The following is a 12,270-nucleotide window of genomic DNA, read 5'->3' on the forward strand; positions in this document are numbered from 1 at the left end:
ACATATCAATATACATAATAATAACTGAATGTATATGATTTGGTTTGTTTAATGTGACACCAGATTAGTTGTACTCTGCACTCTCTGTAAAAGAGATACGTGGTTTAATCATTCATGAAAAGCAAACAATAAGGAATATACTGGGAATTGGAACATCACACTCATCAAATCGTAAATAGTCAATGCCAATTGCAGCTGGCACACATCGTTTATTCTGTTTCGTGCATTGATTGGCTAGTATAGACAAATACTGACGATCCACTTCTATCACTTCAGATTATAACAGATGTAACAAAGTGCTAACAGTTATGATCAGTGGTAGTGAGATCTTTATTTGCCTAAGTCGAATACATATTGATTTTTATTTAAAATTTATTAGCAAATATAATTGATCTAAATTATTAACGAAAACTTTCCAAAGTATATACATTTGATTGTAACTTTAAAAATTGTCTTTCATTGTATGTTCCGTTATTTAACGACAATTTAGTTGTATTGTTTATATTGCTTTCCCTCTTTCACAGAGTTTCTTAGATTCATGCAATAGAAATGAAAAAATTCACATATTATTTATTGATAAAAGCCTGTGAGTATGTCAATAGTTTTTCTTCTTTACTTATATCGGTCGTTATTTGTTATTTATATCGACAAATGACGGATATCTCATTGTTCAACAGGTTCAATAAATCTATTTTTCATACAGTGAGTGCAGAGCTTGAGAGAAAAAAAAATGGTCACTGAATATCACCGGCAGGAAGTTACTCCATGTGAATAGTTGGGAGTTAGAACTAATACTTTCATTTCTCTGTCTTTCGTACGTCAAATTATTCTTAAAGATTAGTAATAGGGTTTCGTCAACAGATTACTGACGTGTTTCACATGCCGAAAATGTCTACTGCCAATTACGGTGAATCTTCCGAAACTAATTCTTATTTTTTTATATAAATTTATATAACGAAGTAGGTATTTTGTTCTATTTTCAAATGTATACAATGCCATAATCAATATCACCCTGTGTCAAAGACTTGGTTGTCTTATTCGGATAAGTATTATGAATTTATTCGGTACTAAAAGATTATATGTATGTACGCACGTATGTATAGTATTTGAATTTTACGAAGAAAATCACTTAAACCTATGAACAAAATTGAATTTTGTACACTGACAACATAGCCAGTATTTGTTTCTTTATTTACAAACTAATATAAACGCACGCTTGGATTAATATTGGCAGTTTCCTAGCTGCAGTCAGTGTTTTTGTCGTATGAAAACTGTTAATTTCATTGAGCGCAACAGCTGCACAGATCATTGCACTGTAGTCACGTTCACGTAAAAGGGCGGCATTTATTTAACCGATGGAATGCACCACCTGGTATTTATTTGCACGAATAATGTGACAAAGTTTTTTTCTATCTTTTCGTTTCTGTCTTTTTTTCTCTTCAAATTCCTCTTCAGATTCCTCTTCAAATTTTAAATAACTCATCACGTTCTTAGTAGCACTTACATGTTTGCAGACTTTTTCTTCTCCTGTTTCCATGCAGAGATCCTTTCTTTTAAGTCCAGGACTGTGAAAATTACGAGTGAATAATTATTTATTGCCACATTAATTACAAAATATGATAATCAATAAATGTTTGATCATTATTTTTTCAGGACATGACTGATGACGTTTTACTGACCAGGTGTCAGCATGTCTTCACTAAGTGGCTGACGGCTAAATGGATCTGTAGCGCTATTGAGTAGGTGACGAATGATCACTGCTCTATCCATGACGATACCAGATGGAAGTTTGACAGGCTCTTCCATAAGCGTGTCCATGAGAGGATCACGAAATTCTTCAGGTGCATCCCCATAATCCTCATCACGTGCCTGATTATCCCTTGCAATAGCAGCTGCCCGTTCTGCTAGAGCTCGAAACCGCTCAATTTCAGTCACAGTCTTAATTGCAGTCCTTTCCATTCTACCCGCAGCATCATTAAATAGCTCTTTGCAGAATGAGCGCTGTAATATATTCAACACAAATGGTGAGTGAACTGTCACATTCATTAGATATATCGATTGACTTGCACATATTGTGAATAGTAGAAGTCTGATGTATCGAATATTTTTAAGGTCTCTAATTTATAAGTTTGCTGCATAGCCAAATATATTAATCAACTTCAAATTAAACTTCATATAATACTTTCGAAGAATTAAATATTTTGCGATTAATTGTTATTTAACAATTCATTCCTATCTTTGAAATTAGAATATTTAACATTGGTAGTCCTTGCTGTATTACAAATTTTGAAGAGATGTTTCAGGTGACTCACTGTTTTTCTCATTCAATTAAAATGAGAAACAAACAGTTTCTATTGGGTTTTGAATATGTATATGATGAAAGATTTACCAAACAATACAAAAAAGAAGAAAGATAATTGCATTACTTCGCTGTAACTGCTCTTCTGTCAAGTGTATGAATACGACATTCGCTATCCTAGGAGCACGGACATTAAATATATATATCGGTATCGTTTCTGCACTGTTTTGTGTTGTTAGGGTAGTGTTAATGAGTTAATAGATTAATTTTTTCACTTTTTTACTCCAGGTGGTAAATGTTAGTGAGAGAAGGCCAGAGTTACTGAAAGCTAACCATTGTAATAGAAACGTTGAAAAGTTTATTTGCCCAATTCCAAAACAAAGTTGTATATATGTAGTCGTATCTCTTACCTCATCCCCAGCCAGAGCAGCAGCAAAATTATCACAGTCTAGATGCAAGTATATATCGGCTAATTGACTTAACAATGTTCTTGGTTCCCATCCATATTTTTCTGGTTTTTTCACTTTTAGATTTTTACACTTCGGCCCACAAAGCTGTTGCAAATTAAAGTTCAACATGGCACTAAGTCTACCGACCAATTCAGGACGTAAAAATGGTTCTGTGATATCTACAGTCAAGTAATGGAACATGGCAACAGTTTCCTTTGCAAGAGTCAAGTAAGATCTCGCCTGACGTTCGTCGGCCGTTAATTGTCTTGATCTAGATTGTTGCTGATCTTGAGGTAGTGCAGCCCATGCTGTAGTGTTGGACATAAGTTCCTGCACTTCATGAATTCGTTTTAAAGATTCCAAACTTTCGTCCAATAAAAACGTTGTGTCATTCATCAGCATATTTATAAACTTGACAAATTGCTTTCCACTTCTACTTTCGTTGACGATGGAAGCTCTATGAACAGGACTCTCCCACATGGATTTCAATATCAAACTAATATGGTAACGGATCGAAAACTTGTCATAGAATTCCGAGCTGGAACCAGTTGTTTCTACATCTGTATAAAACTTCATAAGGTAAGATGCCAAGAAAGTCTTTGATATCTCGTGTGCCATCACTTGGTCATGTAGAGTTTCTGTTCTCCCCTGTTAAACAATAAAAACTTTTACCGATATTTCATCCTTACCGAGATATGCACTTTTTTGTTCAATAATAAAGTAATAAAGAGGTAGAGCTCTTAGAGCGTACCTGAACACTGGGGTTGATCACAAAGAGTACTTCAATAATTTTAGCAATTAAGTATGGATTGCGAATACAGTGTGGCGTACATATCACAACTAGCAGCCATGTAATCAGCGAATTATCCATGTTATTGGCCACTACTGTGGGGCTGAATCTATTGTGAAAAAACAAAAAAAAAAAAAACAGTGAATGAAGAAATTTCCCCAAGACAAGACAGGGGTAGATAGACAAAATTGGAAACTTACTGAAGTGCAAAGAGCAAAAATTCTGCAATGTCTTCGACATACCATTCAGGTAAGGCAGTAAATTGAGGTGGAACGTGTTGAGGAAGCGGAAGGGTAGGTAATTCACTACCAGCAGGTCTCTGGGTAAGAAGACCGAGCAGAACGTCGGCAACAGACGTATAAAAGTGAAGAGATCGCCTTAAAAGAACTTGGTCTATCAATCCAGCATCTGCGGAAGATTTTGATCTACCGAGTCGTTTCAACTGTTGTTTCCATCGTTTCATTAACTCCTTGTTGTGCGCTGCAAAAGGAGCATCTTTCCACTGCGGCTCAGTTGCCTGTAGTTCATCCAGCATCTTCTGTAGCTCCCTGAGAGCTCTCAATCTTCTCTGATATTTTTGCAAAGCTGGCAAAAGCGCCAGATGATGACAGTGAAGAGTTAAAAACCAGCATTGAGTTGGAAACTTTGCCTCTGTCCATTTGTGCGTTGACTCCAAGCTCGCAAGCCACTCTGTCACTTCCTGTGAGTTGAGCTTTAATCTGGTATCATTTTTTATTTCAACATAACTAGAAGGATGAAACGGATACAGCGTATCTATCGTGTTGAGCTTAATCTTGACAGCAAGCATCTGGAGAACTGACAACAAATTGAGCATAAAACCATCTCCTGCAAGGGCAAATTCTTCTGTTTGAATTTGAGCCCGTTTTTCATTGTGTCGAAGAAGAGCTGCCAGATACGCCAGTGTAGCTTCTCGGCAGCTACTACTATTTGCAAGAATTGCATGGAACATTTTGTGAAGCGACGATCTAGTGCTTTCAAGCTCCTGCTGTAGAGTTAAATTTATTGACTTATCTGTTGCAGGATTTCCGCTGAAAAATTTTTCCGCAACCTTGGGCTGATCCTCCGCGAATACGGAGACGGAAAGGAAAGGCCCCAAGAATGATGTTCTGGCAAGCTCTCTTCCAACTGCAGTCGTCAAAACGTCAGGTAAAAACTGGGTTTGGTGCGTTATCAACTGACAAATTGGACGAATATTGCCAGTGGATCCACAGCGTATCTCAATTAGTTCTTCCAAGGCCTCGATTGGCCGGCGGTGAGTGTTACCAATCAGGCTTGCTTGCTGCATAGAGAGAAAGAAGCCTTGGAGTAACGGGGTGAAAATCTTGGTGAACACGTGAGGATTAGAGTGAGTTCTAGCCACAAGTTCATGCAGGAAACCTCTAGGTAGGTTTTGCGATAGCACTGGATAGAGAAGTGACGGAGATGGCGTTGACGGTATTACACTTTGGCAGATGCCAACCAATCCTTGTAGAACTAAACTTGCATGTTGCACACACTGAGCCCGCAGTGTGGCCAAAACTTCAGAAAGCGGAGGTGTGCTACATCTCTGCAATTTAGAAACACAAATAGATTGAAAGTGTAAGGCAGATTCATTGCTTAGCGAATTTATTTCAAAGTTGTAAATAGGATTTTACCTTAGGATGATTCCGTTCTTCTACAGCAACTCTGGAGTAGCATTCAAATAAATAAATAAGACTTTTTGGCTGCTGAGACTTGCCAGCAGTGGGCAGAGGTAGTGTGGGTACAGGACAGGAAGGTAGAGTAACAACAGGGCTCAGCAAAGGGCTTGCTTGGCTGCTGGGACTGCCTTCTCGATCGGAAGAAGCATCCGATGTTATTTCTTTCAGTGGATCTTCGCCTCGAGAGAACATGCAGAGCACTTCCATCAGGGCCTGATTAGCAATATCAGTAACATCTGAGAGTTCATGCTCCAAGGCATTAGCTGCTGTTTGAGGAAGAAATATTGCACCTTCCGTAGATTCTTTCCATGAAACACAGAGGACGCGTGAGACCACTGTGTGAATTTGGTCAACTGTTACCTCTGTACTGGAACTCGTTGTCTGTTAAGGTAAAAATGATTCATATGATTGATGTCGCACATTTGTTTCCAATTTGCCAACGCAACAATATTGTACTGTTCTTCTCAAATCCCAAGGTTGCATTTCTTAACTAGGTTTCTAAGAACTGAAAAGAATACTGATTTTCTACTCACTGAGCCGAATAGTTTACTTTTTGTGTAATGTTATAGTCACTTAGTAAACAAAGAAAGGAAAAAAATGGAACTACACTAAACAAATATTAGTCTGTTAAGTGAATTACGTCCATTTTCTTCAGAGCATCCTAATACACACCCTGGAGCGTGGTGCCAATTCTCTGCGATCAGATTCTTCTACTTCCATATTTTCAATTCCAGAATCTACATCGACGCCAGAAGTGTTGCACTGCTTTTCACTGCTGTCTTCAACTTCCATAGGATGTTCTGGATGCTGTAACTGCTGTGTTGGAGGTGACATTATTGGACCAGAAGACGATCTTGAGGGACCCGGAGTGCCAGGAGAAATGGATCCAGTTCCACTATTTGAACTATTAGTGGAAATACTGGTTTCCAGGCCTGCAAGGCGGGCTAACCGCCTTTTCCTCATCTAAGAAAGAATTATCACATATACCTGATAGAATTTTGGTCATAAAAAAAAAAAAAAATAAATGACAGATCAGTCATTGCAATAAATCGAAACAAAACACAAAAGCTAACATTACAGTCAAACAAAGTTTAGTTTATAGAATCGAATTGCAAAAAAAAGCAATGAACACTGATTGCTGTAAAAATCAGTATCATTATACTTGGCATTACTTTACAAAAAAAGCTATGCAGTGTCTTTCAAGTTATAATTAAACGTAAATCACAAAGTATGGCAAACATGTAGTATTGTACATACAGGTCAGTCATCCTTTGTTCGTGACAAAGGAGAGGAAATAATATTGCGCAGATTTTTTTTTTGGGAGCCAAGTAAACAAGAGTTGCTTTGCCAGATCTATATTTAGCTTCTGTTGTTTAGTTATTCCAACCAAGAAAGCAAAGTTATTACACAGTAATCAAATGTTTTACGATTGATTTTTGTATGTTTGAAAAGCATGTGATTAACATAACTGAATTACACACTTTAATTCTAGACTCTAAATCTGGTCGAAGTACTCTTGTAGCTAGACAAAAAAAAGCATGAAAAACTGACAACAAACAAGCATGTCTTCGAATGACTCTCATTTTTGTGACAATTATAGGATCCTGCATACTTGATGAGTGTTAAGAAACAAGATCAATCGTGGTATCACTTGATACCGTTATTTTTTAACAGAAAATCATGATTAGCTATTCAGCAGTAAAACTAATGGGAATCGAAATGGTTGTTGTATTGTTATTATTTATTATTATATTCATATTAAGGTCGACAAAATCTGTGGCGGAGACATCGGTTGGTTCTACTGTCCCCTCCTAACCCTTTGGATTGCTTACTTTCCAGTGAACTCACGAGATCATCGTTGATAAATTAACTAGCGTAATATCGGACTCACCTCTTCTTGACTTAATTCGCTCATGGCGATATCTCTTCTATTCCCGGTGAAACGCGCTCTACACCTCGTAGGCCGTAATCTAATTACTACTTATATAAATGTACAAAATCTCTGCTTCGCAAAATCCGTATCCGTAGCTGTTGAGATGTGTCAGAAATTCGGACAGTCACTCCACATCTGTTTGCGTTTAGACGGTAGATTAGCGATTCTTTACAGTTCACGGACCCAACGTCAATTGTTCGAAACAGCTGAGCTATCCCCTTAGAGCATGTACCACTGGAAGTAGCCGCGCGTGTACAAAAAGCATAATCGGCTGGGGGGGGGGGAGATAGAGCAGTAGACAGAGCACGTAAGCCATGTACAACCTGTCTCTCTCGCTCTACAAAATGGTTGGCCGATACGTTTTCTTTTACCCAATAACATCCAGAGTGAGAGAGACGAAGTATCCAGGGTAAGTCGAGGATACATAATCTTGCCTTCTCGTCACCACGGTCACAGTTTTCGCGCGGTTGACGTCATGAGCAGCTACCCCCAGTAGTATATGATCTAAGGTTATCCCTGGTCCAGAATCAGTCAACGTGCGCCATCTCGAGAATTTAATTGAAAACACCTTATTCATCAATCCAAAAACGTAGACAAAAACAGATAGAACGATTTTAGATATTAGAAATTTGCAAACGTATTTGATAGAGCAGTTGTAAGCATTCTCGGGATCTCTCTAAGATCAGTATAGTGCTTATTTGTCATTATTCGTAGTTCGAGAAGGTCCATTTGTGAAAATTGGGGCGTCGATAAATCAGAATCCGTAGTTTGAAAGGCGCGCGGAAATTCTGAACTACATGCAAGAAGCGCCAGCAAGCGATGTACTGTTGACCTACTATCGTTTTTTAATAGTCAGTTAAACATGGCTGGCGAAAAGTTTGCTTCCAGTTCTCGGCACGTCAAAAATTGTGATAGAACGAGTGACAGCAGTGATTCAGCGCTGAATACCGACGTGGAGGATGATTATCTCGACGCTATCGAAAATATACCATACCCGGAGTTTCAGTTTGCCGTAAGTTCGGTTCAATAATTTTTTCCATTGTCAAATGCTCGTCAGGCGTCCTTCGTTGGATTCTGGTGGGCATTCTCTAATATTTTTCCTTTTTATCTCGCAGACAACCACTTGTTACATTTGCAACGGGTATTACGGACCTTGTTTCGAAGAGCCTGTTTGTGCGACCTGCCACGCGTTTTTATTCCCAGATGATATCGGGCTACTTCAAGTGCCGATATTTAGCGAGGTCAGTATTACTATGACAACTATTTCTTTACTTTTATGTGACGTGAGGTGGGAAATGGCGAAAAATTATCAGGGTTGAATCATTTTGACGTCACCCTTATTGTTAACAGAAAACTGACGACGAAGACTCTGGCAATGACGAGCCTACAGATCTTTATTACAACCCTGAGCGACGCACGAGTCAGCAACAACACAATTCTCCACAGAATTCAAATCCAGTAGCTGCAAATTATCAGAATGCCCCAATATCAGCATTGAATTTGAATCAATCACCATATTCACCCTTTCAAAATGTTCCTGCTTTGAGATGTAATCATCCCAATGCACTCGGATGTAGCACAGGTATCAATCTTGGTGTACATATGAAAAATCTGGTGCCTCAAAGCAGTTCAAGTTCAAATCCGCAAATGAATCGGCCATTTGTGCAAAATAACATAAGCAATGACCAAGCTCAATGTCAGTTCCCGGTTAACGTTAACCCACCAAACCCACCAAATAATCTTAGAAATACACCACCGCCAATTCCAAACATTCAAATCCCAAACAACCGGGCAGACGATCCTGCCGAAGATGATTTTCCCAGCCCAGAAGATCTGGTTCCACTTGGAGAAGGTGAGAACTTTGGAAATGATGTTCAGAATAGACAGTACAGATGGAATTTTCAAATACATGGTGATATTGGGGAGCCTTCACGCCCCCCCAGCTTATCCGAGAGACTGGATTTGCTCTCCAATCACAAACATCTGGAACATGAGCGAATAAATGAACCTGGCCTGGTGGACAGGCTGCCGCCAGAAGTTCTCTTCGCAGTATTTTCTCATCTTGATGACATGAGCTTATGGTCGGCTGGCAAAGTGTGTAGAAGATGGTGTGGCCTGCTCTCGACACATGTAACGCCTCAGCAGTGGCAACAGTACGTCAAACTACGCTGGCCTTTGTACAGGCCAATTGGGCACGTTGGAAATTGGTACAGAGTATACGATTACCTTGCTTCTTCCGCCCCCTGCAGAGCCTGTCTGGTTCAAACGTCTCTAAGGACAAGACTGCCGAGAATGGAGGAAAACTCTTGGAGGAGGAACAGACTGAGGAGCGAATTAAAAAGCCTCAGAATCGATCCTCCGGAAGGAATTGAGGCTACTCCGTTAGATCAGATGTGTTGTCATTGGCAAGCGACTATCACTGGACCAGTCGGCAGCCCTTACGAGGGTGGACTCTTCTACTTATACTTACAAGTACCTTACAGGTGAATTCATGTCCCGAAGCTGTACCATTTTTTTTTGTCAATTCTCAACTTGAGCTTATGAGACTCTCTTCCTTTACAGCTATCCAATGTGTCCGCCGGTAGTGAGATTTCTCACAAAAATTTTGCATCCTAATGTATCACGACATGGAGACGTCGGCATTGATTCTATTCACCATAACTGGTCCTTAGCTCTCACAATATCGAAGGTACTGATCAGTGTTCAGAGTCTACTCACGGATCCATATTGTGAAGTAAGTGCCGATTCACAGATCATTCGATTGTTTGTTTGATTTGTCTGCAATTCCTGACCAACAATTGTGATATTATTTTGTCTGATATTTTTCCCATGCTATACTTGTAGAGCTTTAAGTTTTATTAATATTTATCAATTCGCAGGTTTGCATGGAGCCAGAATTGGGTGAGATGTATTTAAAAGATCGTGAAAGGTTTGAGGATGTAGCCAGAGCCTGGACCTGGAGATATGCAATGCACGATGTACTGACTCCTTCGTAATTAGATAAGTAGAATGTATTCGTGTCTCGAAGAAACTCACGGAAAATTAATGATATATATATCTAATCTGAAATATGGTTTTACAGACTGGCAGCACCAATCTTGTTTCTAATCATTTCAAATATTTTTTTACAATTTATACAAAATAACGATTTCCATATTCGTCGTCATTTATCTATGATAAAAATATTGTCGCTATATTTTTCATTAGATATCGATCGGTATTCTTGTTGCTGTTATATTCATTTTCTAACATAGCTTTGAATAATAGCGCGACCATTCGCTAAAATCTCGTGTTTCTTATGTAGTAAAACGCTTCTCTGCTGTTTGTACCAATCGATGTGTCCCGGTATTACGATTTCTCGGAAAAACGCGATTGGGCTTGTTACTAGACTACGATAATAGTCTATAAAAATATCACATGATCACTGATCAATAAACAAAAAATAAGATTAAAAAAATCTACAGGGTCGATACGTGTGATATATTTTTAACTAATGTATCACTCGTATCTTTATATTCAAAACACGTCTTTCTTTTAAACACGTCAATCATGTATATGAGTTTGAAAAATATTTCCAGCTTTGGCCGTGGGTAAGAATAACCACGTAACACATACCTGTTACCTACACATTATATCTGCCTTATTCCGCGACGTTTGTATCTCCGTACATTGATAATATTTTCTCCCCCAATTTACGAATCTGTGAAGTTAACTGAAGTGTGATAGTATTTCCTAAGTAACTGGACGTATTAGTTGCTCAGTTGCCGATAATAAGGCTAATAATAAGTTGTGCGTCAACATAGACGAAATAATCAGCAGATATGTATATTAAATTGAAATACAACTATTCAGTATTCGTTATTGTTTATAAACATTAAATAAGTATTTACAAATTATTTTCGCCGACATTACTTCTCAACGACAAAGGCACCATCTGCACTTTATTGAATCCTATATTATAGGGATGCTACAAAATAAGATGATAATTTGTTTTCGCAACTGTCCCATTATTCAAAATTATGGTCCTTATTCTGAGATCAAACCATTATCGGAAAAGCTCAACATTTTTTGATACCTCTCTTTATTATTGTATTGGCAATAATACTTTGCTATAGAAATTAAAAAGTACATACCTTGGTACGTACGTGTTATTACATTCCTTTTACGGGAGGTTGTAATAAAGCTCATTGAAATTTTTTTCTATAAACCAGATTCTTAAAAGCTTCAGTCTCAAAATGATCGGGACCGATGTCAGGATTGCGGAACGAAAAAAAAAAAAACAATAATTTGTTACCAGTTACACGTGTGTTATAAACCACTTTTGTCGATATGAAATTGTGATTCCGCCGTTGCTGGGCGGTGTAAATTCTCTTTGATGGAATTGTCGAAGGCCGTGCCATCGGTGTCGATCCCCACGTCCTAATCGGATTCAATTCCGCATGTAACATAGCCGCAGCCTTCACGTACGTGGCTCCGGGTAAAAAGCAATCAACAACTTCATCCTGTAGACGAGCTCCTCACCACACACACGTGCAAACAGCCGACAAGTTCGCTCTATTATTGCAGCTAACAGCGCGAATCGCGACGCAAGGCTCTTTCATAATTTCTTGGCTCCCTTAAGGGGGTGCCCTGGTCGATTTCGACATTGGCATATGCGTCTCCAAATATCAAAATTCACGTATCTCAAAAGCGAAAAAGGGCTTAGCAGCCTCATTTTATACACAATTCTGAACAAATTACACTCCAATGCATTTTCATTTGACGCAGGAATAAAGGAATGGCACGGAATCTACGAAATCTTAATTGAAATAAAATGAAAACATGTTGGAGTGTTGAGTCCTTTTTCGCTTTTGAGATACGTGGACTTACGCTTCATTAGTATAAACTTCGGCCGTCATCCGCCATCGGTGATTACAGCATTATTAACCGGTATAACCACACCGAGAGACTGAATAATACACCTTTATACGTGTCCCACATCACAGGATATATTTGCATGGCTGATCATACCGCTAGGAGCGAGTCGTATGTAACACACTTTCAATATCGTTTGCTGTACGGTTCGTTTATTTTATTATTATATTATAATTTACCCTCTC

General features: G+C 38.6%; 2 protein-coding genes and 1 long non-coding RNA gene across 3 annotated transcripts; 2 read left to right on the forward strand and 1 right to left on the reverse strand.

Moving 5' to 3' along the window:
• Window positions 1-169: 169 nt before the first annotated feature.
• On the reverse strand, window positions 170-7,402 carry Ube4B (Ubiquitination factor E4B). The gene is made up of 8 exons (XM_046636407.2): window positions 7,130-7,402; window positions 5,911-6,201; window positions 5,194-5,619; window positions 3,739-5,105; window positions 3,500-3,647; window positions 2,710-3,396; window positions 1,680-2,001; window positions 170-1,565 (listed from the first exon to the last, which is right to left on the reverse strand). The coding sequence occupies exons 1-8, from the start codon at window positions 7,151-7,153 to the stop codon at window positions 1,501-1,503; spliced, it is 3,330 nt and encodes a 1,109-aa protein (XP_046492363.1). The 5' UTR covers window positions 7,154-7,402; the 3' UTR covers window positions 170-1,500.
• On the forward strand, window positions 2,285-3,256 carry LOC138191426 (uncharacterized). Its single transcript, XR_011177727.1, has 2 exons — window positions 2,285-2,507; window positions 2,588-3,256. It is a non-coding gene; the product is annotated as an uncharacterized lncRNA (long non-coding RNA).
• Window positions 7,403-8,014: 612 nt separating the features above from the next.
• Window positions 8,015-11,018, forward strand: morgue (modifier of rpr and grim, ubiquitously expressed). The gene is made up of 5 exons (XM_046619674.2): window positions 8,015-8,183; window positions 8,287-8,412; window positions 8,522-9,654; window positions 9,734-9,905; window positions 10,051-11,018. The coding sequence occupies exons 1-5, from the start codon at window positions 8,034-8,036 to the stop codon at window positions 10,165-10,167; spliced, it is 1,698 nt and encodes a 565-aa protein (XP_046475630.1). The 5' UTR covers window positions 8,015-8,033; the 3' UTR covers window positions 10,168-11,018.
• The last annotated feature ends 1,252 nt before the right edge of the window (window positions 11,019-12,270 follow it).

Source organism: Neodiprion pinetum, chromosome 1 (genome assembly GCF_021155775.2).
Source record: "Neodiprion pinetum isolate iyNeoPine1 chromosome 1, iyNeoPine1.2, whole genome shotgun sequence".
Taxonomy (NCBI): domain Eukaryota; kingdom Metazoa; phylum Arthropoda; class Insecta; order Hymenoptera; family Diprionidae; genus Neodiprion; species Neodiprion pinetum.